Here is a 27800-nt window from a genome sequence, read left to right on the forward strand (position 1 = left end):
CATACAACCCCCCTCACCCACATACAACCCCCCCACCCTGGTGCAAAGTGAGTAGATAAGTAAACAAAATAAAATCTAAATACAGCAAGTGCAATGTTTTTTTTACGATATAAAAATGAATAAACAATTAGAAAAAGAAAGAATTTAAATAAATGAAGGGAATCTCGCTGTGACAGACGCTCGACAGGTCGTCATGGTTAACTAACTAATTAACTAACTAACTGACTAACTAACTAAAACCCAGTGACAAACCGTCCTGTTCAACAACACTGTGCCGTGTGACCTGACTTCTTCCCAAAGCAGATGTTCGCTTAAGAGTGACACAAACTAGTACAATAGTAAAAAATAAAACTGCTGGAATAGGCTGAATTCCCAAATGAGACATAACAAGGAAACTGCAGCAGGTGTGAGAATCACTGTGACGTAGCAACATATCTTTATTTTACTGAAATGATCATGTTTTGTTTAGTTTGATAAACGTCTGTTGCTAAATGTTAAAGCATCCGACTAGTTTAATTTAGTTTTAGACGAGCGAGCAAGAAAACTTTACACAAACTGCTTTAGACAGATAGATAGATAGATACTTTATCTCCTAAGGAAAGTTCAGGAATTCTTAGAGAAAGAGGGAGACAGAAGAGAAAGAGGAGACAGTACATGAGGAGAAATAAATGCATAACACACACAGATTTATAAAAAGTCAAAGACAGCAAATTATCTCTGAGGTTCTTTTTAAATATGTGCATTTAATTTGAATTCTCTGAGACAATGTGTGAGCTTGTTCCTGAGCAACAGGACGAAACAGCGATGAGACTGACTCTTTTTCTTCTTCTACTTTTCTGCCAGAAATAGTTTTTTTTTTTTTTTATTCTGTTTTTCCTGCAGAATCTCATCTATATCTGAAAGGAAGAAGCTCTCCGCTCTGAAGCAGCTTTTATTTATTATTAAGAACAGCTGTTTAAGACGATATGTGGCGTTTAACCACATCACATACTCTGGCAGTGTGTTGGGGATCATCTGTGCTGTTTCACTAAAACCCAAAATGTTGGATTGAAGTTGTACTTTTCAGACCAGAGTTAAATAAATAAATAAATAAATAAATAAAAATGGATGATACTCCTCTTCATGGCATTACCCTGCTCTGGTTATGCTGAGACTGCTCAACGCTGAGCTCCATTGAGAATAGGTTTAAAGGGGTTGAATGCCTTCTGCTGAGGCAAGGCATCTACCCACCACTCTTTACATGCCCTCTGGCGCGGCCCGCTGGCCTTTGTGTCACCCAACAATGATGGCACCGCAGCACCACAGCCAGGGAGAGGTCATTGTTCAGCGCGGCCAATGGGAGCGCAACAAATAGACGTTTACGTGAGGTGTGAGTTTCTGTGCATACGTGTGTGTGTGTGTGTGTGTGTATGTGTGTGTATGTGCGTGGTAATGCAAAGGTGAATGCATGTGGAGTGAATGTCTCTTTCACATCCAGCTTTTGCATCCACGCTGTGACGAAGGGAAGGGGGACGTCACACAAAGAAAGAGCCAATCAGACATTAGCTGTTTGGATTTATGCCAGGGTTTTTAGGCTTGTAAGACTTTAGTACAAGTGGCAAAAGCCAGTTTTAAAAAAAAAAAAAAAAAAAAAAAAAAAAAAAAAAAAAAGAAGAAGAAGGCAGCCGAGACGAGATGCCCTACACACCGTCTGGCTTTTTCTGCGACCGGTTGATCCGGGAACGAGAGAGGAGAGACGGGGAAGGGTCCCTGAACAAGCCGCTCCGCTTCAACGGCCAGGACTTCTGCTTCCAGAGGCAGGAGTGCCTTCAGACCAAGAACCTGTTTGAGGATGAGTCTTTCCCGGCCACTGTGGAGTCTCTGGGCTTCAAGGAGCTCGGACACAAGTCCAACAAAGTCAAGAACATCGTCTGGAAGAGGCCCAAGGTAGGAGGAGGAGGAGGAGGAGGAGGTGGAGGAGGAGGAGGTGGAGGTTAGTCTGGGTTGGCACACGGAGAGACACGATGATGGCAAAGTTAAATAAAGATGGGGATGGATCACACATGTGGGAGGTGGGACGTTATTTTTTTTATTTTTTATTTTTTGATACAACCTGCACGGAAATAACCACATTTCTCCTCGTGAGGGATTATTTCATGGGGAAAACTTTACCTGGGACTTTACCTGGAGATGTGATCAAAATGCTCCCACCTTTCCCACATGGACGGATTGGAATTAAGTGACTGAAAGTCTCATTATTTCTTGGCTTTTTTTTTTTTTTCTTGGCCTAAAATCACCAGTTTTCTATGAGAGAGAGAGCAGCTTTAATCTGACCGGTCCTTAACTCCTCTTTTGTGTTTATTATTGTCTGCAGGAAATCTGTGAGAATCCTCAGTTCATTGTTGGAGGGGCCAGTAGGACAGACATCTGCCAGGGAGATCTCGGTAAATCCCGTTTCTCTTGACACAGTAAACAAATGACAGCAATCAGTGTGTGAAGTGGAGAGGTGTCATTGTGCTGAGTGAGTTCACTGTGAATTACTAGAACGACTGTGGAACAAAAAAGATAAAGGATCTACGCTAAAATGCTTAAAACCAGCTCTTGTTATCTGGTAGTACGTTATTTTTTGAATTTATTTTAAACACAAACAAATGCAGAAATACTCGAAGCAAGTTGTGAAATAAATGAGCACATGATTTTATACATGGTGACAGAAGTATGCATGGACTGCACACACTGTATGGAACCCCCCAGTCTGTATTCATGCAGCTCGGGGGTGGGGGGGTGGCGGGGGGGGGGGGGAGATAACAGGGTCGCAAATATCCCATCGATCCCCCGCACACGGCCTCTCTGCCTGCAGCGGCCTCCCCGGTATTGTGCTTACTCTTTTGGAAGGGAATCCAACCAGCAGCACTTCTCATTGTTGTCCAGTTCAGGCTGCAAATAAAGGGGACCAAAGGGACAAAGGTCCTGGCAGACACTGTTAACCATTCCCTGTTGAAAAACTTACATTGTTCCCAGGGCCGGCAGCTAACACCCTGTCACACATCACCTGGACAATTGGAAAAGTCAAACGTCAGCACTCGGCGACGGTCTTTTCCTCCAGCAAAACATTTTTTTTTTTATCATGAGAGAAATCACAGACGCAGAGGTGCAAGTTCTTCGTTTGCTCTTGAAGCGTTTCCACCTGAATCCAAACGGTAGAAAGCGGGAAAAAGAGTAAAAGTTCAAACAGCTCCCGTCTCGATCCCCTGCACTTTGAACTCCACTCGTGAACATGTGGTTTAAGAGTTAAGACATTGAACGTGTGTTCAGGTGAATGAAACGAACTGATGTTGTGTGTTCAGGTGACTGCTGGCTGCTGGCTGCCATCGCCTGTCTCACCCTGAATGAGAAGCTTCTGTACCGTGTTGTTCCCCAGGAGCAAAGCTTCTCAGAGGGCTATGCCGGCATCTTCCACTTCCAGGTCAGAAAAGAACAAACTCCCATGTGTTCTAACAGAGAGCCCCCATCCCAACATTCAGCCCTTCCTCCTGCATGTCGCCGTCTTTAAAGTCAAATTTACTTTATTGGAGATGAAAGAAATCACCCAGCGCCTTTTTGATTCAAGTGTTAAAACTCAGTGGCTTCTCGTCCTTTCAGTGTTTGATCCTCACTATTGTTTCTTCTCCCTTGACCTCCTTCTGTCCTCCAGTTCTGGCGCTATGGCGACTGGGTCGATGTCGTCATCGACGACCGCATCCCGACCTTCAACAACCAGCTGGTCTTCACCAAGTCCGCCGAGAGGAACGAGTTCTGGAGCGCCCTGCTGGAGAAGGCCTACGCCAAGTGAGTGCGGTGAACAGAGAGTTTGAACTGAGTGTCTTCTGGGGAATTTTCCTTTTTTCCTGCACAAGTACAAGGAAGAACGGAGCTCAGCTACAGCACAGATTTCTGATTTATTGTTATTTGTAACTACACACAGGCTTTGTCAGGTTAGATAATAATAACAATAAAATACCTTTATTAGTAACCAGGACTGTACATGTCTGGATGAAAGAATTGAAAGTGTAACGCCTGTGTTCTCCCCCCTCTTCCAGGCTGCACGGCTCCTACGAGGCCCTGAAGGGCGGAAACACCACGGAGGCCATGGAGGATTTCACCGGCGGAGTCACTGAGTTCTACGAGATGAAGGAAGCTCCCAAAGAGCTCTACAAGATCATGAAGAAAGCTCTGGAGAGAGGCTCCCTCATGGGCTGCTCCATCGACGTGAGCCGGACATTTTTAGGCTTTAACTGAAGTTTCAGCCTGTAGCAATCTTTTATTTTTTTGAGTTTAATTCAAATGTTTTCTCCTCGTTTTGTGTATCTGCAGTCCCTGGTTCCCGCTCGCTTCGAGACTCGTACTGTGACGGGGCTTGTGAAGGGTCACGCTTACTCTGTGACGGCGGTGGAGGAGGTAACGCAGAAGACGAGCGTGTGTGTGTGTGATGTGCTGGGATTGTCATTTTGGGAATCATGTTGTCCAGAGCTTTAAAACAAACAAAGTGCACGAGGGTCTAAATGTGGAAATCTGTTTTCTTTTTCGTTACAGTGTAAACCGTCTCAGCACAAGGACAATAAAGTTCGTCTGGTGCGTCTCAGGAACCCGTGGGGTCAAGTGGAGTGGAACGGCCCCTGGAGTGACAAGTGAGGAGTTTTTATCAATATCTTAACTCCAACTTTTAGCTCAGTTTATTGTGAAATTATGTCTCAACCATTTTCTCCTCTCTGGTAGCTCGAAGGAGTGGACCTCCCTGTCTAAGTCTGAGAAAGAGAAGCTGCAGCACCAGAGCGCCGAGGACGGAGAGTTCTGGTATTTTTTTTTTTAAACCTTTCATCATTCCAGTTGTGAGATGTGGATTCCAACAACACGTTTCTCCACTAAGTTATTTGGTTGTTTAAGAGTAAATCCAGTCAACAGGAGGAAAACAAAAAGTGTTTTTTAACAAGGCCTGTCCTGATCTCCTCGCTTCCTGTCCAGGATGTCGTTCGAGGATTTCAAGAAGAACTACACCAAGATCGAGATCTGCAACCTCACCCCTGACGCGCTGGAGGACGATAAGATCCACAAGTGGACGGTGTCTGTGAACGAGGGCCGCTGGGTGAGAGGCTGCTCCGCCGGAGGCTGCAGGAACTACCCAGGTATAACTGCTGTGAAAGAAAATAACCTCTTTACGTCTTTCACAGAGGTTTGAGTCACTTCCTGATCAAAATGCACCAAATCATGATACACAGAACAGAATGAGCTGGAGTGTGTGGATATATTATTTTTGACCCCTGATAAATCTATATACTCATTCAAAATATCACGATGTGTTAAAAATCACAAAGAAGCAGAATTAGAAATGATATAACTTTCCAAAAAATAACAACAATGAAGAATAGAATCCAGATGTTACAGCTGTGGAGACTCACACTAAATGTCCTGCAGACACTTTCTGGACCAACCCTCAGTACCGCCTCCGTTTGCTGGAGGAGGACGATGACCCCGAGGACAACGAGGTGGGCTGCACCTTCGTGGTGGCTCTGATGCAGAAGAACCGGCGGAAAGAGCGCAAGATGGGAGCCAACCTCTTCACCATCGGATTCGCTATTTACGAGGTGTCCCGCTTGGTTCTCACTTACATTCACACTGTGCAAGCAAAACTTTACTTATACACAAAGTATGAATCATCAAGGAAGTGGCAACCACCAAAAACTATGTGGATATGTAAAGATACAACATTAGACACAAATTAAAAACACATAAATGACACGTGTGAATTAAAAAAAGATGAAAATGTTGGAGCACCTCTAATATTAATTATGAATTATTATAAAACCCAGAGCTCACAACCGCGTCATACAGATACTGAGGTGCAAGACCATGTACGGCCTTAAAAACAAGCGTCACAGTTTTAAAATCAATTCTAAAATTTACCGTAGGCCGGAGTAACGACCTCCGCTCAGAGGTTACATGGTCGTACTTCCTGTTTCTCGTTAAAACACTGTGGCAGCTGCAGAAATTGAACATACAACCAGGAAACGCTCGGTGGTGAATCTACAGTTCTTCTTCACATATTCAGGATGAAATAAACCAAACCAACTTTTTTTTTTTTTTTTAAATTGTGCAAAAATGTGCAATCAAAGCGGATAAAGTTCTCGTTGTAAAACCATGAGGACAATAAGCTTTTGGTTTGATTTTTCATCCTGCAGCGACACAAACGCTGACGTCCTCTCTGTCTCTCCACAGGTGCCGAGGGAGGTAAGGAAGGAGTAAATGAAACTGTGTCGCTGGAGCAGCAGTTTGCAAGTTTCCTGTTGTTATTATCATCATCAGATTTTTTACACAATAGTCCTGAGTGTTCGACCAGTTAGACATTCAACACCCCCTCCTCCCCCCTCCCCAGATGCACGGGAACAAGCAGCACATGCAGAAGGACTTCTTCCTGTTCAACTCCTCCAAGGCGCGCTGCAAGTCCTACATCAACCTGCGCGAGGTGACCCAGCGTTTCCGCCTGACCCCCGGGGAGTACGTCATCATCCCCTCCACGTACGAGCCGCACCAGGAGGGGGAGTTCATCCTGCGAGTCTTCTCTGAAAAGAAGAACACCTCAGAGTGAGTGGGTGAGGGCGAGCAGGGTGGCCTGCAGGGGTGGGGGGGGGCGGGGGGCGAGCTGGGCTGCTAGGGCACAAATCATTTCCCCCCCCTGAGACAATGATACAGTTACAGTTAGAAGATGCTTATTTCATTTCTCTGATGTTGATCTATGTTTCTTAGTAGGGCTGGGTATTGAAATACAACACATCAGAACCTTGATGGTTCTTCAGAGTCATTTCTAAAAGAAGTTGAGATCAGTTTTTTCCTCAGGAGATAAACTGAACATGACAAATTATGATTTCCTGCTCGAAACGATCCCCCAGTCTTACTGATCCATCTGTTTATTATGTTCTCTGAATGTTCTGTCAGAAAGTTTAGCAAAATGTCCGACACAGTTTCAGGCGATGTTTTCAAAATAGTCCAGAACTCAAAGATCCTTTTGTGTTTTTAAGGAGAAGGAACCAGATTAAACCAGTTTGGCATTTTTGTTTTAGGAAAGAAAATAGTTACCAATTAATTTTATGGGGATCAGCAAATTGATTAAGTGACTAATCAATGTTTCAAAGCCCAAATCAGAGGCAGGACCCTGTTTAAAGCCAAAAACACTGCACTTTTTCAAATGTAATAACTAATAATAATAATCTCATATATTATTTTAGTAGATAATGAACTTTTATTGTCTTATATTTAAACATTTCCAACAATACCCAGCCCTGCTTGTTTAGATGTAATGCAGCAGCAGCAGGATTGATTTACGTGTAACAGTGATTTATCTACCTCTCTATGTGGGGTGGGGTGGGCTGGGGTGGGGGTGGGGGGGGCTTGATGGGTGGGACACAAACCACCAAGAGCAAACAATGTTAACGGCAATTTGATTTGTAGAGCTGGAAGAAATCGGCCCCAGTTCGAAGCTGTTATGGAATCTTTTTTAGGACAAGCGACTTCAGATTTGGGCGCGATCCGGTAAACTTTCAAAAACATTCAATACTGCATACTCAAGCCTCAACTAACATCCACCCCACCCCACCCTCATCACCCCGCCCCAACCCCCCCGCTGCGCTGCTGCCCTGGAGGACCAGACGGCACGCAGGGAGCCGGCCTGCGCTCTGACGGACCGACACCTGGCTGTGAATCGGGCTGTGGGATGGATGTGCACGGGAAACTGAGCAAACATGGTCTTAGGAAACACATGGGTCATACATTTGCAAATAAAGTAATAATCAATACTATTAGTTTTAACCTCCTTGAATATCAGACGGATGGATTATCACATAGGGGAATAAGTCAGTTATTTTCAAGTGCATTGTGGGACAGTTATGACCCATCTGATCTAATAGAAATAGTAAAAGCCGGGAGACGACGCCCTCTACTGTCCCTGGAGGAGACAACAGGTGGTACTAAACTAACACGTTTTATTCACAGCTTCTTCTCTAAGACTTTCGTGGAATCGCCTCTGTCATGTTTTGGGACTGTAAGCCTTTAGAAAACGGTGTCACACATGAGTTTAACGCCTCAGTTATAGTCCTGATGTCTCGAAACCTTCAGCTCAGGATTCTGTACATTTTATTGGACTGTTTGTTTTAATGTGAGGACAGGAGTGAGATGATGTGCTGTAGTAAACGTGATTGTACAGGCTTACGGTCCAGATGAGATGTTGTTGTCAGCATCGTGACTGCTGTTTGTTCGTCTTCATCCAGGGAGATAGAGAACAGGATCGAGGCTGACCATCCAGTGGTAAGAGTCTTTCCCTATTTTATTTCAGAGTTTGCACAGTTAGAATATGAAAGTCTCTCTATTTTCTGTTTTTATTCCATTTGCATTTAATTCAACCAACAACACACGTGTATTAAACCCTAATAATGTTGAATGATATAGAACGAGGCGGATGAGAAAAGAGTTTCACAAACCTGATCTCCACATTTTTTCCTCTCACATCTTTCTCCCTCTCGTCTCGTTTGTCTCTTTCTACTTTGTGGCTCCATGACGCCTCAGCCGGCGCCGGCCTCGGCGGGGGAAGAGAGCGAGGAGGATCAGCAGTTCCGCACTATTTTTCAGGAGATAGCTGGAGAGGTGAGTACAGGGAGGACAGACGCCGCTCCTCAGCCTGAACACTCATCTCCTGCTTTTAACTGAAGGTTGACAGGAAGTAATAGATTTCTCCATCACTTACCATCGAGTGTGGGTTCTTGTGGACAAAAGCATCTGAAAATGAAAAGAAAAAAGACTCAATTAACTAATCAATAACTAATAAGTGAATACTAGTCAGCGGCTGTTTATGTAGATGTTTAGAGATGTGAACTAAGTGTTGAAAGTCTCCCTCTGGTTTCTCTCTCAGGACATGGAAATCACAGCCAACGAACTGAAAAACGTTCTGAACAGAGTGATCACCAAACGTGAGTCCAGTCAACTCAGATTTTAATTTAAGTGAAGTATAAATAGTCATAAGTCACATGAAGAACTCTATAACTTTTAGTGGCTTTCATCAGTTGTTGGACCCAGAAAATACAAATATCTGTGCAGCAGGGTTTGAGTGTAAAAAGCTTCCAAACAGTGAAATGCATCTAAAATGAAACTAAACTTAAAGCCTGAATATTTCTTTAATGCAACAATCATTTTCAAAACATTTTATAAATTATATGAGTTACTAACCCCAACACTCAAATGTAATATATGTACATATATTGATTTTTTTAAATAAATGACATATATGTACATAGAAATAAAAACATATGTAAAAATTCTATATGAAACCTATGAGAGGTTGGAATAATTTTATATATTGACGTTTATGTCTTGCCCATACAAATATATATGTTTATGTATGTGCGCTTATATTGTAGACATGTTAGATAAATATATATTAATCCTAAAGCCTGTCAGTATATGTTGATATTATAATGTGAATGAGTGAAGGTGACAAGACATGTTTAAAATTAATGAGAAAAACATGTTTCGTTAAACGTGCATATGTAAATTAAATATAATTCATTACCATATATGGTCGCAACATGTTATACCACATGAAAATGTGCATGTGCATATACAAATCTAACTCTCATATATGTTATAAACTTACACCTTCATATATCCAGAGGATGTTTATATGTGATAATAATAAAACTCTATATGTCATACATTACATTACTATGTGGGAAACACTGACTCGTTGGAGGAAATGAGTTTTTCCAGCTGATTGAAATATTATTTCTACGTTTCTTCTTGATCCTGGGAGACTTTTAAAAACTGAAATGTTGGGAGGGATTTTTATTTTAAAACATTTTCTGGGCTTTAAAGCGAGTTTTCAATTCCAGAGTCTCTCTCCCTCTCTCTCTCGCTCTGTCTCTGTCTCTCTCTCTCCCTCTCTCTCTCTCTCTCTCTCTCTCTCTCTCTCTCTCTCTCTCTCTCTCTCTCTCTCTCTCTCTCTCTCTCTCTCTCTCTCTCTCTCTCTCTCTCTCTCTCTCTCTCTCTCTCTCTCTCTCTCTCTCTCTCTCTCTCTCTCTCTCTCTCTCTCTCTCTCTCTCTCTCTCTCTCTCTCTCTCTCTCTCTCTCTCTCTCTCTCTCTCTCTCTCTCTCTCTCTCTCTCTCTCTCTCTCTCTCTCTCTCTCTCTCTCTCTCTCTCTCTCTCTCTCTCTCTCTCTCTCTCTCTCTCTCTCTCTCTCTCTCTCTCTCTCTCTCTCTCTCTCTCCCTCTCCCCCCCCCCCCCCCCCCCCCCCCCCCTCTGTATTCCCTGCAGATAAGGACCTGAACACAGAGGGCTTCAGTCTGGAGAGCTGCAGGAGCATGATTGCTCTGATGGACGTATCCTTTGTATCGAGTGCATCGGGCTGGCTGTGTTGTTGTGAGAGGCACAACCTGCCGAGACCCATGGCAGGGTCTGTGATGGACGCTCACAGGGCCGAGGCTCCGTTTTCATTTTTATTTTACATAACGACACCAGGAGATCGTTTTGTGGGAAAACCAGTGTTTTTTTTTTTTGACTTCTGAGACTCTGACGCGCTTCGCTGAAATGTCAGTTTTAGGCTCGTAGATCATTTACCGGAGTATTATGAAGCCAGGTGTTTTCTGAGTGGACGCTCACTAATATGATTTACGACTTTGGTCTTAACCGTTTGTGTTCAGATGGATGGGACAGGTAGACTCAATCTCCAGGAGTTCAGACACCTGTGGAATAAGATCAAACAGTGGCAGGTGGGAATGCAGGTTCCCCTCTCTCATTTTTTCCCCCAATATGCAAACGTGATATATGTACATATATGATGTTTTCATATGTCAAACATGTATGTAAAAATCATATATGAAACCTAAAAGAAATTGGAACAATTTGATATATTGACATACATTACATTACAAATTTTACTTTTTATTTTTAATTTCTACTATTTCACATATATTATAAACTTATATCTTCATATATATGATCATAAAATCCCCTTATAGGTGACATATATGGCAACATCACGCTTGATACAGGGGTAGATATGTCGTGTATTACATTTTTGTGGGTGATAATAACACAAACACCTTCTATCTTTAAGTATTTATTTATTGCCAACTGTATTTATCTAAGTGACGTGCAGCTGCAGGAAACTGTTTCCTCCGCATCAAACTCCCATATTCTCTGTTTCAGGGAATCTTTAAACACTATAACGCTGACCAGTCTGGGAGCATCAATAGCTACGAGATGAGGAATGCTGTCAACGACGCAGGTAATAAATAACACATCCAGAAAAACCTTAAAGGGTATGTTCACCCAAATCCCAAAAAGACATATTTTCCATCTGTCCATGTTGGTGCTCGTGGTTTTATTTGGCCACATAATATATAATATATAATATAATGACTGGGAATGAAATTTAATTAAAACAACATTAACATTACACAGAGTAACCACAGACCAATGCATGACTAAGGATCAGAGAGACGATATGTTTTCTGATTAGGGTGAATTGATCCTTTTAAATTCTTTACAATGAACATATTAAAAAAAAAGAAAAATATCACCATGGTTTTTTTATTTAAACGCTGATACAGATTGTAAAAGAAAAATGTGATTAAAGCTGCTGAAAATAAGTTTTTCTTCCCTTTTTTTTTTTAGAAGATGGTTTTTGTTTCTGTTCGGTTTTTCATGAAGACATTTAACAGTCATGATGTCACATGTGGAGGGTTGTGATGTTTGTGGACAGTCGCAGTGACTCTTACAGCCTGAACTCATCCTCTAAATGTCCTTGTCACTGTACAGTCATGTGTCTTGTGTCCCGCTCAGGCTTCCGTCTCAACAACCAGCTGTACGACATCATCACCATGCGCTACGCGAACGAGAACATGAACATCGACTTCGACAGCTTCATCAGCTGTCTGGTCCGACTCGAAGCCATGTTCAGTAAGTCAGTGCCTCATGCACATGAGGGGAAATGTATAACTACTACAGTACAAGTAGAGCATGTATTTGCTTTAGTATTTAATCTAGTGTCTGGAGATCCTAAGTCCCCAAAGATGTCAAATACTTGTTTATAAAATGAGGGGAAATACAGCTGGAACATTCCCATTCGGTTCAATAGCAAAGCCATGAGCGAGTACGCAAATCTAAAACACTAAACATGAAACAGAGACTCCAGAAATTCACCATATACTACCTGGAAGTTCAGGTCAGTTTGTTCAGTGTTTTAATCTTTTATTGCCACATTAAGAAACTTTTTCCAGCCTCCAAATGATGTTTTTGACATTTCCTGTTACTGCACTTTGTAGTTTGTTTTCTGTGTTGTTGGATGAGGTGAACCTCACTTGTGTTGGTGATGTTTTTCTCTGCAGGGGCGTTCCAGGCCTTCGATCAGGATGGAGATGGAACAATCAGACTCAGTGTCCTGGAGGTAAGTGGTGAAGCGTTCTCACTCCACTCCAACAGTTTAAATACGGATAAACTATAAATACTCATAAGTATGAGTTTAGTTTCTGTTGAAAAATCCCATAAAAATGTCACCATGAATACTATGACGTTTCATTCCTTACTATACTATGACTTGTTTATGCCCTAATTGTACAATTGTGCATGTTATTACTGAAAAGCAGAACCTGTGAGTGAAGTAAACCCTGACCGGTGTGAGAAGGCGTAAACACCTGATGTACTGAAACTTTTCCTTCTCTCCATGTGCAGTGGCTCCAGTTGACCATGTACGCCTAGAAAGGCACATCTTCTCCCAGGTGAGCTCCACTCCACACGAGGACCAGACCTGCCAGCCTTTACCTCAATATTCAGTGTGACCGAGCGCCGTTAGCTCTCATCCACCTCCTCACCTAAAGCCTCCCCCCCCCCTCCCATCCCTCCCTCCCTCCCTCAATCCCAACAGCTCTGCTCTTTCCGACTCCAACATGTTCAACATGCTTCTTCCAGTTTATCTTTCCCACTTCTCTCTTTCTACAGTCGGTCTCAGGCCTTTTGGAATTTCCTTCTCTGCCTTTGTCCTCCCATTATCATCAGAATATCAGTCTCCTATCAGTCAGTAGCTCTGTTTTGATTTTTTTTTTTTTTTTTTTTTAAAGACAACCCTTACCTTGTACCGTACTTCTCTCAGGCATCAAACACACACAACCTCCTTTTTTTCTGTCACAATACCTCACAGAGCCTCCTTCAACCACCACCCTGTGTTATCTTCTTCTTCTGTTATCAAACTGAGCAGCTGTATCCATTCCAGTGAACTGGGCTCTCTGGTGGACGATGAATAAACTTGTGAATCACTCTTACACCTGTTACATTTCTGACAGCACGAGCGACAATATCTATAAGATTTCAGACCTGACCCTGTTTCTCATTCACTTATTTTTGTCATTAAAATAACACCCCCTGGATTTATTGTTGGCCTAGAGTAACACGTTAGTTCGTCTCACCCCCACTAGCGTCAGTTCTGGGTGCGAGCCACCTTGTGTGCTCCGGCCCTGTGGATAGCGCTCCCTGGTGGACAAACTCAGGCGTCTTCTGTTCATCTCAGCTCCAGCCAGCATGAATCCAACCCCCCCGCCCCGCCCCACCCCCCCAACAAATGTCCAGTCTGCCAGTCGTTCAGCTCTGCATGTGGATGGACGAGATTAAAGGACAAAGCTGTGAAGCCGACGAGTTTTTTTTTTTTTTTTCCTTCTTAACACCGATGTTCAAATATGGATTAGAAAGAATATGGCTGAGGGGTTGGACTGCAGCTTTTTGTGATTTTTTTTTTTTCTTCCTATTAAGGCTTTGGTCTAATGAGTGTTCTGCATTTTTAACCATTTTAATCAAATAAATAAATAAATGTGTAGTTACTGGTTTGACTGTGTTACCAGAAGGTTTGATGTGATTTGTGGTGTTTCTCTGATGCATAAGATTTATTTTAAATCAGAATATAAATCAAAAACACAGTAAAGACACAGAAAATTGGTTCATAATGTTGCAACATTTTTTTTTTATTTTTTTTTTTATTATTATTATAATTAACAATTTCTTGGATTGCACTTTCATAAAAAAGATCCGGTCACAACAATGATAAGAACTGAAAAACGTGAAGAAACTCAGGGAATGCCAGGTACTGGAGGTGAACTGCACGCTTTGCTCGGTCATAAATAACGAGTGTGAGACGAGAGTTTTCTTCTTTTTTTTGGAAGTTGGCGGCTGCGAGAACATCAGGTTAACAAATCCTCCAACGAGGACACAACCACGGGAGAGTAACCACACAAAGTCTGCTAAAGAGAGCATCCGCTGGGCTTTAACACCGGTTAAAAAAGGTTCAATGTGCCTTTTTAAAAGAAGTGGCGTTGCGTTACCAACTTGCCTGTTTAAGGGGTGAGGTATGGCATGGGAGATGAATCCTAATTCTTCGCTTTTCAAGCTCTTCCATTGAACACCTCCTGTAAACATCCTTCACCTCCTCACTTCATTAGAAATCTCTTCACTGTGGGGGAAACACGGCTCCACGACCTTCGGCTCGATGCTCCGAATATAAAATAAACTAAAATAAACACCACTTCCAGGGAGGAAGCGGTGTCGTAAAAACAGTACTTCACACTCACTCATGGAAAACAGAGAGTTCCTTAAAGCACTCTGTCGACAGTTACAAGGAATAAACCCACACAGATAAACGCATGTAGGAATACGCACGCCACCACGTCCACGTCTTGGTTCTGTTATCACTGCAAATGTAAATTCTCAAATGGCAACCTCAGGCCAAGTCACACAACACTGCACCAAAGTCCCTCAACACCTTTAAATCGCCTGAATGAGCAACAAAAAAAAAATAAAAATAAAAAAATAAAATAAATCCAAACCCCGCTACCAAAAACAAAAAAGCGGGTTCCTCTGAAAATAAAATAAAAGCCAAACCAAAAATAAATAAATTCTGTCACTTCAATGAAACTCCTTCAAAAACATTGATTCACACTGTTGAACTACTAACCAGGGAGACTACACCATGACCTTTCTGAAAACTTTAAATCATAGTTGTTATAAACTTTGAGTGAATAATGGATAACTTCATAAAAGAAAACAAAAAAAAATAAAAAATAAAAAAAATAAACCTAAACTATAGGTTGCTCAACATGACACATCACAACTGCACAACAACAATAAAAACACCTTTTAACCCATGCCATATTGTAGCCAACCAATCAGGAAGAACGACTATTGGTTCTGTTGCAGTTTCAAAAGAAAAGCAGAACAAATCTCTCTGACACCGGCAGCGCTGAAGTTTCTTCAGTTAACAAAAAGTCACGTTTTTTTTTTCTTTGTCTTAACTTTGGTCAGTGAAAAGAGGAACTGCAGTGGTCGGACAGAAAGAGAAGAAGGAGGCATGTTTTGTAGAAAAGAAAAAAAGAAAAAGAACAACAGCACAGCCAACCCTCCTTTCGTGATTGTATTACAGTTGGTTTCCAACACCGAACATAAAGGATGGAGTCGTCAGACGCCACTCATCAGGCTCCAACAGGAGCGCTGCTAAGTTAAGTGGGTCCCAAGAACATCCCCCCCAATATGGGAGGTTAACAGGAGGAGGGAGGGAGGGAGGGAGGGAGGGAGGGGGGCAGGTGAAGGTAGCAGGAAAGGGAAGAGGGCTCAGGAGGAAACAGTGTTCCCATCACCGGCCCTTAAGGCTCCAGTTCAATCTCCTCCTCGGCGTGTTTCCGCATGTGCACCAGCATCCCCTGCAAGACGGAAACAACAGATGATCAATATTTTCATGATCCCTTCATTTCATTCAGTCACCAGGGCCCAGGTAAACGCCGTCTTTCCTCTGATCAACAGTATAAAACCCGATCCTCGATCCAGACTAAATGAACCGCGGGTGTCAAAGTGGCTAAAATAAGAGTTGGAATCTAAAGTTTTTCTTTACCTGCTTGGGGCTGTTGCGTGTGCAGATAAACTCTTCACAGTTTTTCCAGCGGCACTTGAGCGTCTGCGAGCTGACGCTGGCGTGGTCGTTGATCAGGTGCTGCTGCAGATGCCCCGTCACCCCGAAGACCAGCGAACAGCCGTGCCACTGTCAACACACGACAACACCGTTAGAGACAACACACTCTGCAAGTCTGCAGACAAGTCCCCGGACAAACACAGATGACATGGCCTCATGTTTACATTTTTCTAGGACCATAAACCGCAATCCGCCTTCTCTTTCCTACGGCTATTTAAAGGGATAAAACGCTCCAACAACAGAATAGAGACTCTTCTGAATCATCTGAATAAACTTCGTCCATCTCCCTCTCAGTTCTGCTCCCTCTCCCTCTTCTCTTACCCAGCAGCGGTAGTTCTGCATCAGGTTCAGTTTGACGGCCTGCACGCTGCCATCGTAACAGCCTGTGTAGATCTGAAACAAACAACAGAAAAGCCTTTCTTTACTTCTACATACACGTCGGAGACACAATCAGAAACCATGAAAACATGAAAAGGTCCATTTTCTTTGCGAGTAGCTCTGGGGCGAGTCGGTCTCTCACCATGTTCTTGTGGATAGCCATACACATCACCATGTCCTTGTGTCCACCATAGACCTGCAGCTGGTCGTGAGACTGCGGAGGGAAGAACAGACAGAAGTTAAGTCGTGGAAATAATGTCGGGAGTGAGACAGAAGCTCGAGCCGATGAGAGAAAGCGGATGAATCTGTTCAAGGATGCGGACCTGCAAGTCGTAGACCCGGACCAGTTTGTCCAGGCAGGCGGTCACCATCACCTTCCCCAGGATGGACACCACAGTAACAGCATGACTGTGACCTTTATAGACCCGCACCAGCTCTCCTGTCTGTACAGACAAAACACAGTGTGACTCAACTGCACTGTGAACACGGCGTCTGGTTTTCAAGATTCCCATTTCCCAGAATTATAAAACACGAAACCCCCCCCCGCTGTGTTGTGTATAAAGAGATAAAGAAGGGCGACTCACGTGGATGTTGTGAGCGTAGACACACTGATCACTCGAGCCACTGAAGACCAGATCGTTGACCACCTGAGAGAACGAGAGACAAACAATCAGGAAATAATCTGAAAATGAAACGTAAAACATGAAAGAATCTAAACTTGAAATAGGCGGAGCGTCTCACTGTTGAAGCTCCAGGTTCCAGGTGACACCTACCTTCATGCAGAGGACAGTCTTGGTGTGTCCCTCCAGCGTGCGCAGCAGGAGTCCGTTCTTGGCGTCCCTCACACTGATGGTGTTGTCGTAGGAGCCGACCAGCAGGATCCTGCGGGCTCCCTCCTGCGACGAGGCCAGACAGCTCACGGCGCGCGGCCCGTGACACTCGAACACGTCCATCTGCTTGTTTGTCTGAACGGAGGAAGTGCGCGTTACAATTTTCAAATAGCCTCACATCATCCGCAGCAGCAGCAACTTGTGGTTGCGGTGCAGTGCTTTTCTCTCACCTTGAGGTTAAAGGTCACGACCGTGCCGTTCGCCAGGCCTGCGTACAGAGTCCTCCAGCGGCTGTGAAGGCAGAGGACTCGGTCTGACAGAGAAAACTGCTGCTCGAACTCTTGAGTCTGTGGACATGAAGGAAAACATCAAAAAACTGAACCATCGCGTCTCTTCGATGCAGCTTATACGTCTCTCAGTGCGGTTCACAAAACGTGGCAGGTATTTAGCAGAAGAAGAAGAAGGAGGATGTGTGTTTTTACCCTGAGACTGTAGCAGCGGATGGTCTGATCACTGGAGCCGGTATAAAGGCGATGATGCAGGCAGGGAGTCGCAGACACCAACAGGCAGCTCACTTTGGAGCTGTGACCCTCGAACACACCGACACATTTATGACTCTGCAAACAACAAGAGAAGAAAGACTCTGTTGTGGCGCTCACTGAAATATCAATAAGAGATATTAACGACATTAAATACTGCGTGTCCGTCGGGGTTCGTCAGCACCCACCACCAGGTCGAAGGCTTTCACAGTCCGGTCTCCTGAGCACGTGTACAGCAGCCCGTTGTGGATCTGCACGGCGTTCACCGCCTCCTGGTGGCCCTCGAACGCGCCCTCGGTGGGAATGTCGTCCTCGCCGTGGTCAGAGGACGCATCTGGGAAACACACAAAAAATACGATAAGATAAACTATGTATGCTTTTTAATTTATTTTACTTTTATTTTTTTTGCCTTCATTTGTCTGTTTAAGGGCGACCAATAAACAGGTGCAGATTTCTTCTTCTCTAAACTTTAAAATTTGTTTTAAACGGATCAAGGTGTCAAGTTTTTCTCGAGTTTCTTGGTAAAAAAAGTTCACATAAGTTTTGTCTGTTGTTATCGTCTTTAACACAACTTCAACATCTCTCCTCTAAAAACAAATGTCATCAGTCTCTTTGTTTTTCTAAATGGAGGGCGGAGCCTGAAGATCCACAGAGAGGGGGGCGGAGCAGCGATCAATATTCCACAGGTTAAATATACTTATTCTGAGAAAGTCGTGTCCATTCATCACAGCCGTTAACGGCTCTATGAATATCTTGACCATAAAAAGGAACTGAGGAGCTTCAGAGTCTATTTTCATTTGTTCAGAGAGCGCGACGTTTCTAATTCTGGCTGCTCACGGCGTGACGTGTATGTTTGGTTATGTGCTCAAACTTCTAATTTCTCTCTGCTGATTTGATGATGGGACGATAAAAACAAACATATTTTCTCACTTTTAATAAATGCTATTACTTTATTTATAGTTAAGTATATGAAATATAAGGAAGAAGGAAACAGCAGAAGCAAAGAGGAAAACAGTGTTTCATGCAGTAAGTAAATAAGTTAAGCTGCTAAGAAACTGTTAGAAGTGTTTGTCGGATGGTCGGATAATTTCAGAAACACCCTCCCCCCCCTCTCATCTTTCCAGCGTCGTGATTGGCCAGCTGTGAGGAGGTGAGAAAAGCTTCTCTCTCTACGTTTTTCACTCTTGACACAATTATTATTTCCGTCACTTTTCAGGTGAAGAGACTGTCGCACGTCTCAGCTTTTCACTCCATGATTTCCCACGAGCTCTGACACTTTGTACAAACTAGTTCTGCTCAAGCAGGTAAAAACTCTCTGGAAATGAACGTACCTGATGAGGTCTTCGTTATCTTGGGCAACGTGACTGGAAATGGCATGTCACTGTGGGGGGAGAGAAGGCGGTAAAGATGAAATGATTTGCTTTTTGACGGGCCAAAGTTGAATCTAGATGATCCGTGATTAGACTCCGTAACACAGGTCATAACCCGTCTGCGGCACCATCGTGAACTCTGACCTCTCTGCTGCTGCTGCTGATTTTGGAAAATTGCACTATGAATATGTCTTTGTGTTGTGAGTGAATAATGAATGTGTGGCTCGTGTCCCTTTAAAACAAAAATGTAAAGCGTCTCACCTCTCAGAGGATTTACATATTTCCATGTCGCTGGTGGAGGTGACCTCGTTGCAGGCCAGGCTCTGTGGCTCAGGACCGGAGGAGTCCGGGATCTGGACTGGAGCGGGAGCTGGAACCAGGGCGTCCATGTGAGGCTGCTGACAGGCTGCCGTGACCTCCATGCTTTCCTCCGAGTCTAAGTTCGGCGTCAGCTCGGCGGGCGCCACCTGGGGGAGCTCCACCATGTGTTTGGAGGAGCTGCGGTCTCCTCTCTCCGGTCTGAGGGTCGGACACGGCATCTTACGCACGTCCTCGCTGCTCTCCATGTTCAGGTCGCCCTCTCTGTCTTCTGTGGGCAGAGTGGAGGTGCTGACCTGGGAGCCTCCACTGGGTCTCCGGCGAGGTCGGAGCCACCTGGGCCTCGAGGGCTCTCCGTCTATCTCGGTGTCGCTGCTCTCGGGCTGCTCCGTCCCTTGAGCCTTCTTCAACACCTTCCTCTTCTTCAGTTTCCTCACGCGCTTCCCGCCGCTCAGTTCAGACGGCGAGCCGGGCAGATTGAGGACCGAAGGCGCAGAGGGAGGCTCAAAGGTCTTTGTGGCAGCACAGTCGACAACGCTCCCCACCTCAGAGCCCCTCCTGCTGGGTGACAGAGGCTTTATGGAGGATTTAGAGTCAAGCAGAGGGGTGAGACAGCTTATTGTTGTCTGTATGGCCGTTGTCTTAGCCAATCCCGACAGGCCGTCTTTGTCTGCAGGCTCTACAAAGTTCTCCCAAATATGTTCTGTGTGCATCTGGTAGAGCTCAGGCTTTCTTTCAGGAGATGGCTGGAAGTTCAGGGCAGAATCTGCAAAGAGTTTCACAGGCACACGGATCAGTGACATGAACACAACACACTATTTTCCCCTTGAGTTACTGCACTCATCTAAATGTTAAAAAAATTTGGTTTATAAAAATCTATGAGTGTGTGATTATAATGTGCATTAAGCTACGTCCTGACTGCACAAGTACAGTGACCCAAATCTGATAGGGACCACTTCCTATCTCAGACACAGATCTTTTGCAATGCGACCTCAGTCTGAACAGTCATATCGGAATCAATGCGACTTTCCATGTGACTTCCATGCTGCTTAAAAACATTTCTCCGTAGCTTCAGAAACTCCAGAGCGACGAAATTCAAATCAACGTTACCTGTCGGGGAGGCTGCAGCGGGAGCGACAGGCAGCTCCGGTGTGGTGCTGTGAGCGCAGTGGGTGATACTGTCCAGAGGGTCCAGCTCGGAGCTGACGTGGACAGGAGACTGGGGCTCCTGCTTGATAACGACAGGCAGGAAGGGGAGGCTGGAGGATGGAGGGGAGGCGCGCTGAGCAGGAGGACCGGGACTGGGGGAACCGCCAACGTCAGCAGAGTCCGTAATGGAGGAAAGCGTAACAGAGGAGGACAGGTGTGGGTCTGTGTCTATGAAATCCATCCTCTCCTCTTTCAGTTTGAGCTGCGGTGCTTCCTCCATGCTGCCTGTACAAAGAAACACGTAACAAAAACTTAATTCCACTGGTTATTTCAGTTTATTTCAGAGCCTGAATGTAATGTAATGTATGTCTTCAATGATTACAACCAGTGTTACGGTCAAACAGCTCTAATAAGGAACATATGTTCCTACCTTGCATCCCTTTGAGTAACTCAATGCGCTTGTTTCTCAGTGAGCTCATCTCTACCGTCACCTGAGAAACACAGAAACAACCGAGAACGTCAGACGGTGAATATTGTTGCTCAGAAGTGAGAAATATTGAGATAATTATAATGATAATGATAATTACTTTAGAGCAAGGAAAATAAGGGGCCTAATGAAAAGACTGATTTACCATGTAAAACCTTTTGGGTGAAGAGAGACATTTTCTTTTTACCTGCTGTTTAACCACCATGAGACGCTGCACCTCCATGTAGGCGGCCTCCAGTGCAGCCCGGGCCTGGATCAGGCTGGTGTCCACAGTCTGCAGGGAGCGGCTCAGCTCTTCCTCCCGCAGAGACACAGCCAGCAGCTGGTCGATCTGTAAACGCTCTGCGCAGAGAACGGACGACACTTCAGAACCATCGTGTATTTGTGCTGCCAAATTGTCAGTTCTGTATTTGGTGTATACGTGGATTCATTATTTATATTATCATTATAATACGTATTAAGAAATATAATAATTATAAATATTATTAATCAAAGATACTGACCTTTTTTGGATTTGACCCTCCGTCTTTTGCTATTGTGTTCCACACAAGACGTTTCTGCACTCGGAGCGTCCTGCAAGAAGAGACAGACAAACCGTCACATCCTGCTTCGGATACAAGTAATTACAGTTACATTACAGTTCAGTTGGGGAGTTGTGGTGTGGTGAGCCGCAGCCTGTAGGAGCGCGCTACAGAGGTCTGCTAAGATCACCTCTTTCTAACTTCACTCCCCCAGATTTTAAACGGACTCTGATGTGTAGAATTGGTGCAGTTTCTTTTACTCACCCCAGCTGCTCTTCGCCTCTTCCCCGTCCCCTGACCGTCAAACTGCTCCGTCCCTGAACTGCTGTCCCCGAGCACAGAGTCCGATCGCTGGAGGGCCTTCACTGACGCTGACGTTAGCTTGTCGGGCTGCTTCTGTGCTTTGGCCTCAAACTGGCCGAGCATCTGCTCCACCTGCTGTTGACAGTGACTGTCTTTGTTCCCCTGAGCGAGCGCGGGAGACACAGAGGATACCTGCTGCTCTGAGCTGAGGCTTTCTCTTTCCGCCATCTCCTTTGACAGGAGGGATGTAAAGAGGGAGGGAGCGGAGGCCGGGGCGAGGCTGCTCTCTGATAAGGAGCGTTTTCGGGAGGCACCCGGAGAAGAGATGTCTATCAACGACTCCCAGTGCAAACCCTCCAGCAGGGGAATGTCGTCCTCCTCCTGGCTGTGGTCCTCCTGCTCGTTTGGCACCATCTCGATCCCAAACCTGGAGAATCGCAGAACATAACATGAGCCTGAAACAGCTGAAAGCAAAAAAAAAAAACCTAACCGTGAAATCTAAATGTAGATCAAAAGCTCACCTCGGCATGCCTTTCCCCTTGTCCTGCTTCTTCCTGACCTCCTGATACACCTGCTCCCAGTTCACGTTGCGCCGAGACCCGGAGGAGCTGATGAGCTGCCGCACCGTCGGTTTGAGGCCCGAGTCCTTTTCTGTGTCGCTTCTCCGTGACTCGCTCAGGTTTCGCACCCGTCTGGCGATGTTCAGGTTGGGCTCGTGGTTTCCTGTTTTGCTCTTCGAGCTGATGTGTTTGGTCAGGTCACGCTTTAAGACGGGAGGCAGGTCAAGTTTGGACAGACTTGTTGTGTTTGACCCTGAGACCGTCGGCGCCTCACCGCTTCTGGAGGTGTCACTCTCTGAGCTCTGCCCTGCCTCGACAGCCTGCATGGCTTCACCCGGGGCAACTGAGCAGGTTGGCTTCTCCGCTTTCTTCATCTTCTCCTCATCTTCCCTGCCGGAGGCCGCGGGCTCTGAGCTCTCCATGGTAGACGTGCTCACTTGTAACGACTGCAGAAACTGGCTGCTGTCTGAAGACTGCAATGCAGGCTTTTCTGGCCTGACTAAGTCAGGAAGATTTGGTTTAGCAGCATTCTGCCTGCAGCTGTTTTCTTTGTTGACTCCGATCTGACTCTGAGCGTGATCCCTCTGCTGCTCCTCCGCAATGTGCCGCGCCATCTCTGTCTTGTTGTCACTGGAGCTGTCCAAAGAGCCTCTCTTTTCTAACATAATCCGTCTTACTTTCCAGAAGGTTTCTGACAGCTGCCGTTCTTGATTTGATTTCAGGGGCCCAGCAGATGGAGCCTTAGAGCTGAGTCCACTCTGCTTTGCATTTGCAGTTGGCTTTGATTGTGCCTGCGCTTGACCGGAGGCCTTACTGAGCTGCGCTCCACTGCTGAGACCAGGAACTGAGGACATCTTCTTATCCTTCTGCAGCAGAGGCTTATTGTCCTTCTGGTTGGAAGGACCAGATGTGCAGTTCTGGGGGCCTTCTCTCTGAGCACTGCTGCTTCTACTGCCGCTGCTGCTCCTATCTCTGGGCTTGGTTTTGGGACTTGTTTTATGTGTCTTTTTCTCTTCCACACTAGGAGTCGACTGCCCTTGTTTCTGCTCAGGTCGGGACAGCCTGTTAAAGGCACTGGTGTCTGGTGCTTTGTCTTGCTTCTGGGGCTTGGGGACTTTGGGGTGCTTCTCTGATGAGTTCGGGTTGGAGTCTTTATGGGACACGGATTCAAAGCCCTTTGTGACTGGATAGGGCGACCAGCGAAAGGTCTTGTCCAGCTTTGGATTGCTACCAAAGTTCTTAGAGTTTTTATTACTGTTGTGGTCAGACTCTGGAAGTTGTCCCTCTCCATTTTGAAGCCCACCACCCTGCTGAGCTCCCTGGTCATTGGCTGTCTTTTGAAACTGGTTCAAAGTCCGGGAAAAGAAACTGGGGGGAGGTGGACACGTCGGAACAGGCCCCAAGAGGCTCAAGGGCCGGCCCCTTTGTGGGTACTGGGAAATATTGTTGTGGCCGTAGATCCCATTACTACTGCCGCCGCTGCTGAGCCAAGGCAGTCGACTTTGTTGATTGCCAGAAAACCCGCCCTGATCCCACTGCCTCCTGTTCCAGCCTTCCTGGTTATTCAAGCTCCCACCAACAATCTCTTCAGACGACCATTTCTGAAAGTTGGGGGGCTCCTGAGCGTGCCAGGTGGCGCTCTTTCCCTGTCTATTATTGTGCCAGGGTCGGGGGTCCCCCGGTTTGGCATTATATCTGTTGCTCCTGTACCAAGAACTGTGCTGACCAGATCCACCGAACCCCTGTGACGGCTGCTGCCAGGCGCACTCCAGTCGGTATCGCTGCTTGGCTTCTTTTAACCTCTGCTGAAACTCCTCCTTTCTCTTCCGGTCCTCCTCTTCTTTTGCCAGCTTTGCAGCAGCCGCCTCCTTCTCTTTTCTACAAACAACACATACAGATAAGAACCCGGTTCCCACTTTATTAGGTACACCTGTGCAATCTATTGCATGGAAGACACCTGGCGCTATGATGCAGTCCAGTACAACACCACCTTTAAACTAAAGGTAGAGTTTATGACAGACCAGTTGCATTGAATAGGTGTATCTCATAAATAATAATTGCGCTACACAGCATCATGTCCAACCAGCAGCTGTTCACACGAACAAATAGACAGATGTGTAAATAGGCAAATGTCAACTTGAAAGGTGGTGTGAAATGTATAATGAAGGGTTGAGTTCACAGCTTGTTTCTGTCGCCCACAAGTGGCCCGAAAAAAAATCATTGAGGGTAAGCTCAAGACGCATTAAAATAAAGCTAATTTCAGATGCATTTGAATCTGTTTAACAAGATGTAAAAGGTTTCCCTGGCAACCGTGACCCTAGGGTTGGTTCACACAGTGTGACCTACAGCTCTGACCTCTGACCTGCGGAGGGAAAATATCTGACATGTGACGGGCCGACAGCTGAACGCCAGCTTCACCACACATGTCACACTTTCCCAGCTGCTCCGCTCAGACATTTGCTCTGAGGTTTCCGGTGAGACAGTGAGATCAACACTTGTGTGTTTTCAGGAAAATAAACAAAGAAAAGCATCACATGGTTTAGAGCGAAGGTTTTCACTTTTGTTTTTCTGCTTCTAAAGGGCAGAAATCTTGGGTCTGAACTTTATGTGTGCAGTCATGCTTTTTTTTTTTTTTTTAGGCTGCGGTCCTGACATTCGACTCCAGACACCGGTCAACGTGAAGCAGCAGCTAAAAGAGTCTGGTGAGCACCGCCGAGCAGAATGTGACTATACATGGCGTACAGTGTGTACACACACACACGCACGCACACACACACACAACAGTTTGTGAGCACTCACCTATCTTTACCTTTGTGGTTTAATCATGAAATCAATATTAAAATATAGACTAGGATTAAGCTATTAGAATAAACAATAAGCAAACTTTTTTAAATAAAAAACAAAGACTTTGTAATAGTCCTACTACATTTATAACAATATATTTATTATGTAAACTGTAGACTGCTACAGACCTACTAGTCAACTTTTCTTTGTTTTAAAGCAACAGTCCTGACTATTATTCCTCCAGCTCAAAACCCTAATAACATCAAAAAAACGGTCTCACCTGATCTGTTCTTTCCTCTTTTCAATCAGGTCCGCCAGCGCTTGGTCGAAGTAGTCCTCCTCGTGGTCGTTCCCAGCGTGCTTTTGTTCCGCAGCCTCCACATTCTGCTTGTGCGTGGGACTGGAAATGTGGCTGGCATAATCAGTCAGGCTCACCACCGTCACCTTGCACACTCTGCACTCGTGTCCGCAGTCCCTGGGGAGGGAAGGCGAGAGCGGGCGTTCAATCGTTCCTTCAGGCATCTTTCTGATCTAGTCTGGTTTGGTTTTCCTGCCTGCAGAGCCCTGTAACGACGCGCTCTGGCTCTACTTTCTGTTACTTCAAAGTCAAAATGAAATCAGGAGAGGAGAATACTCAACAATCCTTCAAAAAATAAAATAACTTGTCCAAATTCTCTATCCGTCACAGATCAGGAGGTAGCTAACTTATAATTTGCTCTTAATAATATAAAAAGTTAAAATCTTTATCATCCTGATCTTGTTTTTTCCTTTCTTCAGAAGGCCATAGGTGGCGGAGTGAGGGCAGGAGCAGCCAGGCTGGACCCAGGCAGCATGCTAATCTAGCTGTTTACGTCCAGCCACCACGAGCGGCCGTGCAGCGCAGCACTGGGATGCGTGGAGGGGAGAGAGGCACGGTGCCCTCAGCCTAGTGCCTTGTCATGATGGTGTCTGCTGCGCTCTGAGACTCTACAGAAGGCAATGTCTGTATTTGACCTCACACTCCCGTCTGAGAGCTAGAACCCAACCCCCCTCCGGACCAGCATGTGCTATTAGAACAGGCCTGAGCATCCTACTGACCAATCCCAAGCAACGCCTGTGTAACTGGAGCCTTGTGCAGCTGCTCGCCGCCTCCACTTCAAAACCTCTCCCAACTATGTCACCCGTGATTCTGATAGGGGCAGTGACTTTGCTGGCTCCTTCTCAATTTCTTTTTCATATCTGTGTCATGGCATCCTGCCATTTTCTGACCTCTCGTGCAGTTGGCAATCTCTTTATCAATAAGATAGGGTTACCTTTTTTAGTTTGATACGTTTCTACTCAGCTATGTCTGAACTTAAGCTTCAGCCATCCCATCCCTGGAGTGGCAGTTTCCTAAATCATCGCACTCTTGTGAAACTACCGCTCTTCTTTCTTAATTCCAGAACCTGGCACTTGCTAAAAACTGCTCATATTAATTTTTTTTAATGTTTAAAAAGATGCTGTCTTTGCATGTCAGTGTTTATGTTAATGTAAATCCCTGTAACTTAGCAACAACTCAGGACCTGAAAAAGCACTTGCACTACCCGAGATTCTTCCAAGTCAGCAACGGGCCGCATACTTTTAGTAATCTACATGGGAGTCACAAGATAGCCAGTTGCCTTCTATCGGTCATGCCTGTTGTTCCGGAGAGATTGTGTCTAAATATATGTGCCACAGTTGAGACAGCTGCCCCTATATCCTCTTCACCAACACGTGCCCATGTGCACACGTGCCTTGTGACCCAAATGGATTTAGACAAAACTCCTGAATCAAAGTCAAAGCTTTTGTTTTACCGATATATGTTCACTCAAAAAATACTGTGTACAGAGTAAAATGCATAGTCCAGATTATTTGGGAAATAAAACGCTGGAGTAATACTCATTTCTGCAACACATCAATGTGATTTTTACAGTCATTATACTGTGATTTTTGGAGTCATACTATTTGCAATTCCATGATATCTATGCATGTTTTTTTTTTTGTTTTTTTTTTGGACAAACATAACAACAACTCACCGGCCTTTGAGCTTCTCCAGCTCACGGTGGTGCAGCATAGACCTCATGTGCTCATCCATCTCCTGCACAGACCAAATGAAAATAAAACTTTTCTTTCAGGCGTCCACAAACACATCAAAACACTTAAAGTTTCTACGTTTAGCTAGGCCAGAGATAACACTTCCCAAGAGAGGGATGATACATGTCCCAGAAATGTAGGTGATTTATAAAAATGTTATACATGTTATACACATATATAAGTATAATGTTATATAATGTTGATTATTAGAAAAGGAAGTTAAAGGTAAGTATAATAATTCTTTATAAAATTACTTAAACACATAACCATGTGTACCAAATAGTCTAGATATGTGTGCAACAACTTGACAACAGAAAATATACGTCATATGATAATGTTGTATTCAATAGAAGTATAATCCTCAATGTTACACAGCTCACGTAACTTGAGTATTTATGCGTAAACCAGTTACCTGCTTGGAGACGTGGACTGTTTCACAGAGGATGCACTTTCTGTCTCTCGCCAT

General features: G+C 44.8%; 2 protein-coding genes across 3 annotated transcripts; one reads left to right on the plus strand and one right to left on the minus strand.

Annotated features, from left to right (window-relative positions):
- Positions 1–1674: 1674 nt before the first annotated feature.
- On the plus strand, positions 1675–12757 carry capn3 (calpain 3). Of its 2 annotated transcripts, none has more exons than XM_022750185.1 (21): positions 1675–1926; positions 2354–2423; positions 3327–3445; positions 3674–3807; positions 4059–4227; positions 4333–4416; positions 4552–4646; positions 4735–4812; positions 4981–5141; positions 5431–5600; positions 6232–6243; positions 6389–6597; positions 8277–8313; positions 8572–8666; positions 8890–8972; positions 10313–10377; positions 10699–10767; positions 11207–11285; positions 11843–11959; positions 12388–12446; positions 12731–12757. In XM_022750185.1, exons 1-21 carry the CDS (start codon positions 1675–1677, stop codon positions 12755–12757), a joined length of 2184 nt encoding a protein of 727 aa, XP_022605906.1. The 2 variants fall into 2 exon arrangements, with proteins under 2 accessions (XP_022605906.1, XP_022605907.1); XM_022750186.1 differs by having other exon boundaries at positions 8572–8649; positions 8915–8972.
- A 2898-nt stretch (positions 12758–15655) lies between these two features.
- Positions 15656–27800, minus strand: znf106 (zinc finger protein 106). The gene is made up of 21 exons (XM_022750595.1): positions 27747–27800; positions 27277–27338; positions 25524–25718; positions 22421–24337; positions 21861–22326; positions 21579–21648; positions 21263–21417; positions 21019–21079; positions 20550–20873; positions 19383–20205; positions 19083–19132; positions 17940–18085; positions 17695–17829; positions 17443–17559; positions 17156–17347; positions 16967–17029; positions 16706–16825; positions 16525–16596; positions 16326–16397; positions 15927–16073; positions 15656–15738 (listed from the first exon to the last, which is right to left on the minus strand). The coding sequence occupies exons 1-21, from the start codon at positions 27798–27800 to the stop codon at positions 15682–15684; spliced, it is 5298 nt and encodes a 1765-aa protein (XP_022606316.1). The 3' UTR covers positions 15656–15681.

The sequence above is a fragment of the Seriola dumerili genome, unplaced genomic scaffold (assembly GCF_002260705.1).
Source record: "Seriola dumerili isolate Sdu_G_001 unplaced genomic scaffold, Sdu_1.0 BDQW01000149.1, whole genome shotgun sequence".
NCBI lineage: Eukaryota > Metazoa > Chordata > Actinopteri > Carangiformes > Carangidae > Seriola > Seriola dumerili.

What these genes read in the sequence shown, in the direction of transcription:
- capn3 (XM_022750185.1), top strand. Translation starts at nt 1,675, where the DNA reads ATGCCCTACACACCGTCTGGCTTTTTCTGCGACCGGTTGATCCGGGAA. An exon ending in CATCTGCCAGGGAGATCTCG is followed by an intron (nt 2,424 to 3,326) that starts GTAAATCCCGTT and finishes TTGTGTGTTCAG; the next exon opens with GTGACTGCTGGCTGCTGGCT. An exon ending in AACGGCCCCTGGAGTGACAA is followed by an intron (nt 4,647 to 4,734) that starts GTGAGGAGTTTT and finishes CCTCTCTGGTAG; the next exon opens with CTCGAAGGAGTGGACCTCCC.
- znf106 (XM_022750595.1), bottom strand. Translation starts at nt 27,800, where the DNA reads ATGGCGAGAGACAGAAAGTGCATCCTCTGTGAAACAGTCCACGTCTCC. An exon ending in AAGGGGAAAGGCATGCCGAG is followed by an intron (nt 22,327 to 22,420) that starts GTGAGCTTTTGA and finishes GCGATTCTCCAG; the next exon opens with GTTTGGGATCGAGATGGTGC. An exon ending in TCGTGACCTTTAACCTCAAG is followed by an intron (nt 17,348 to 17,442) that starts GTGAGAGAAAAG and finishes TCCTCCGTTCAG; the next exon opens with ACAAACAAGCAGATGGACGT.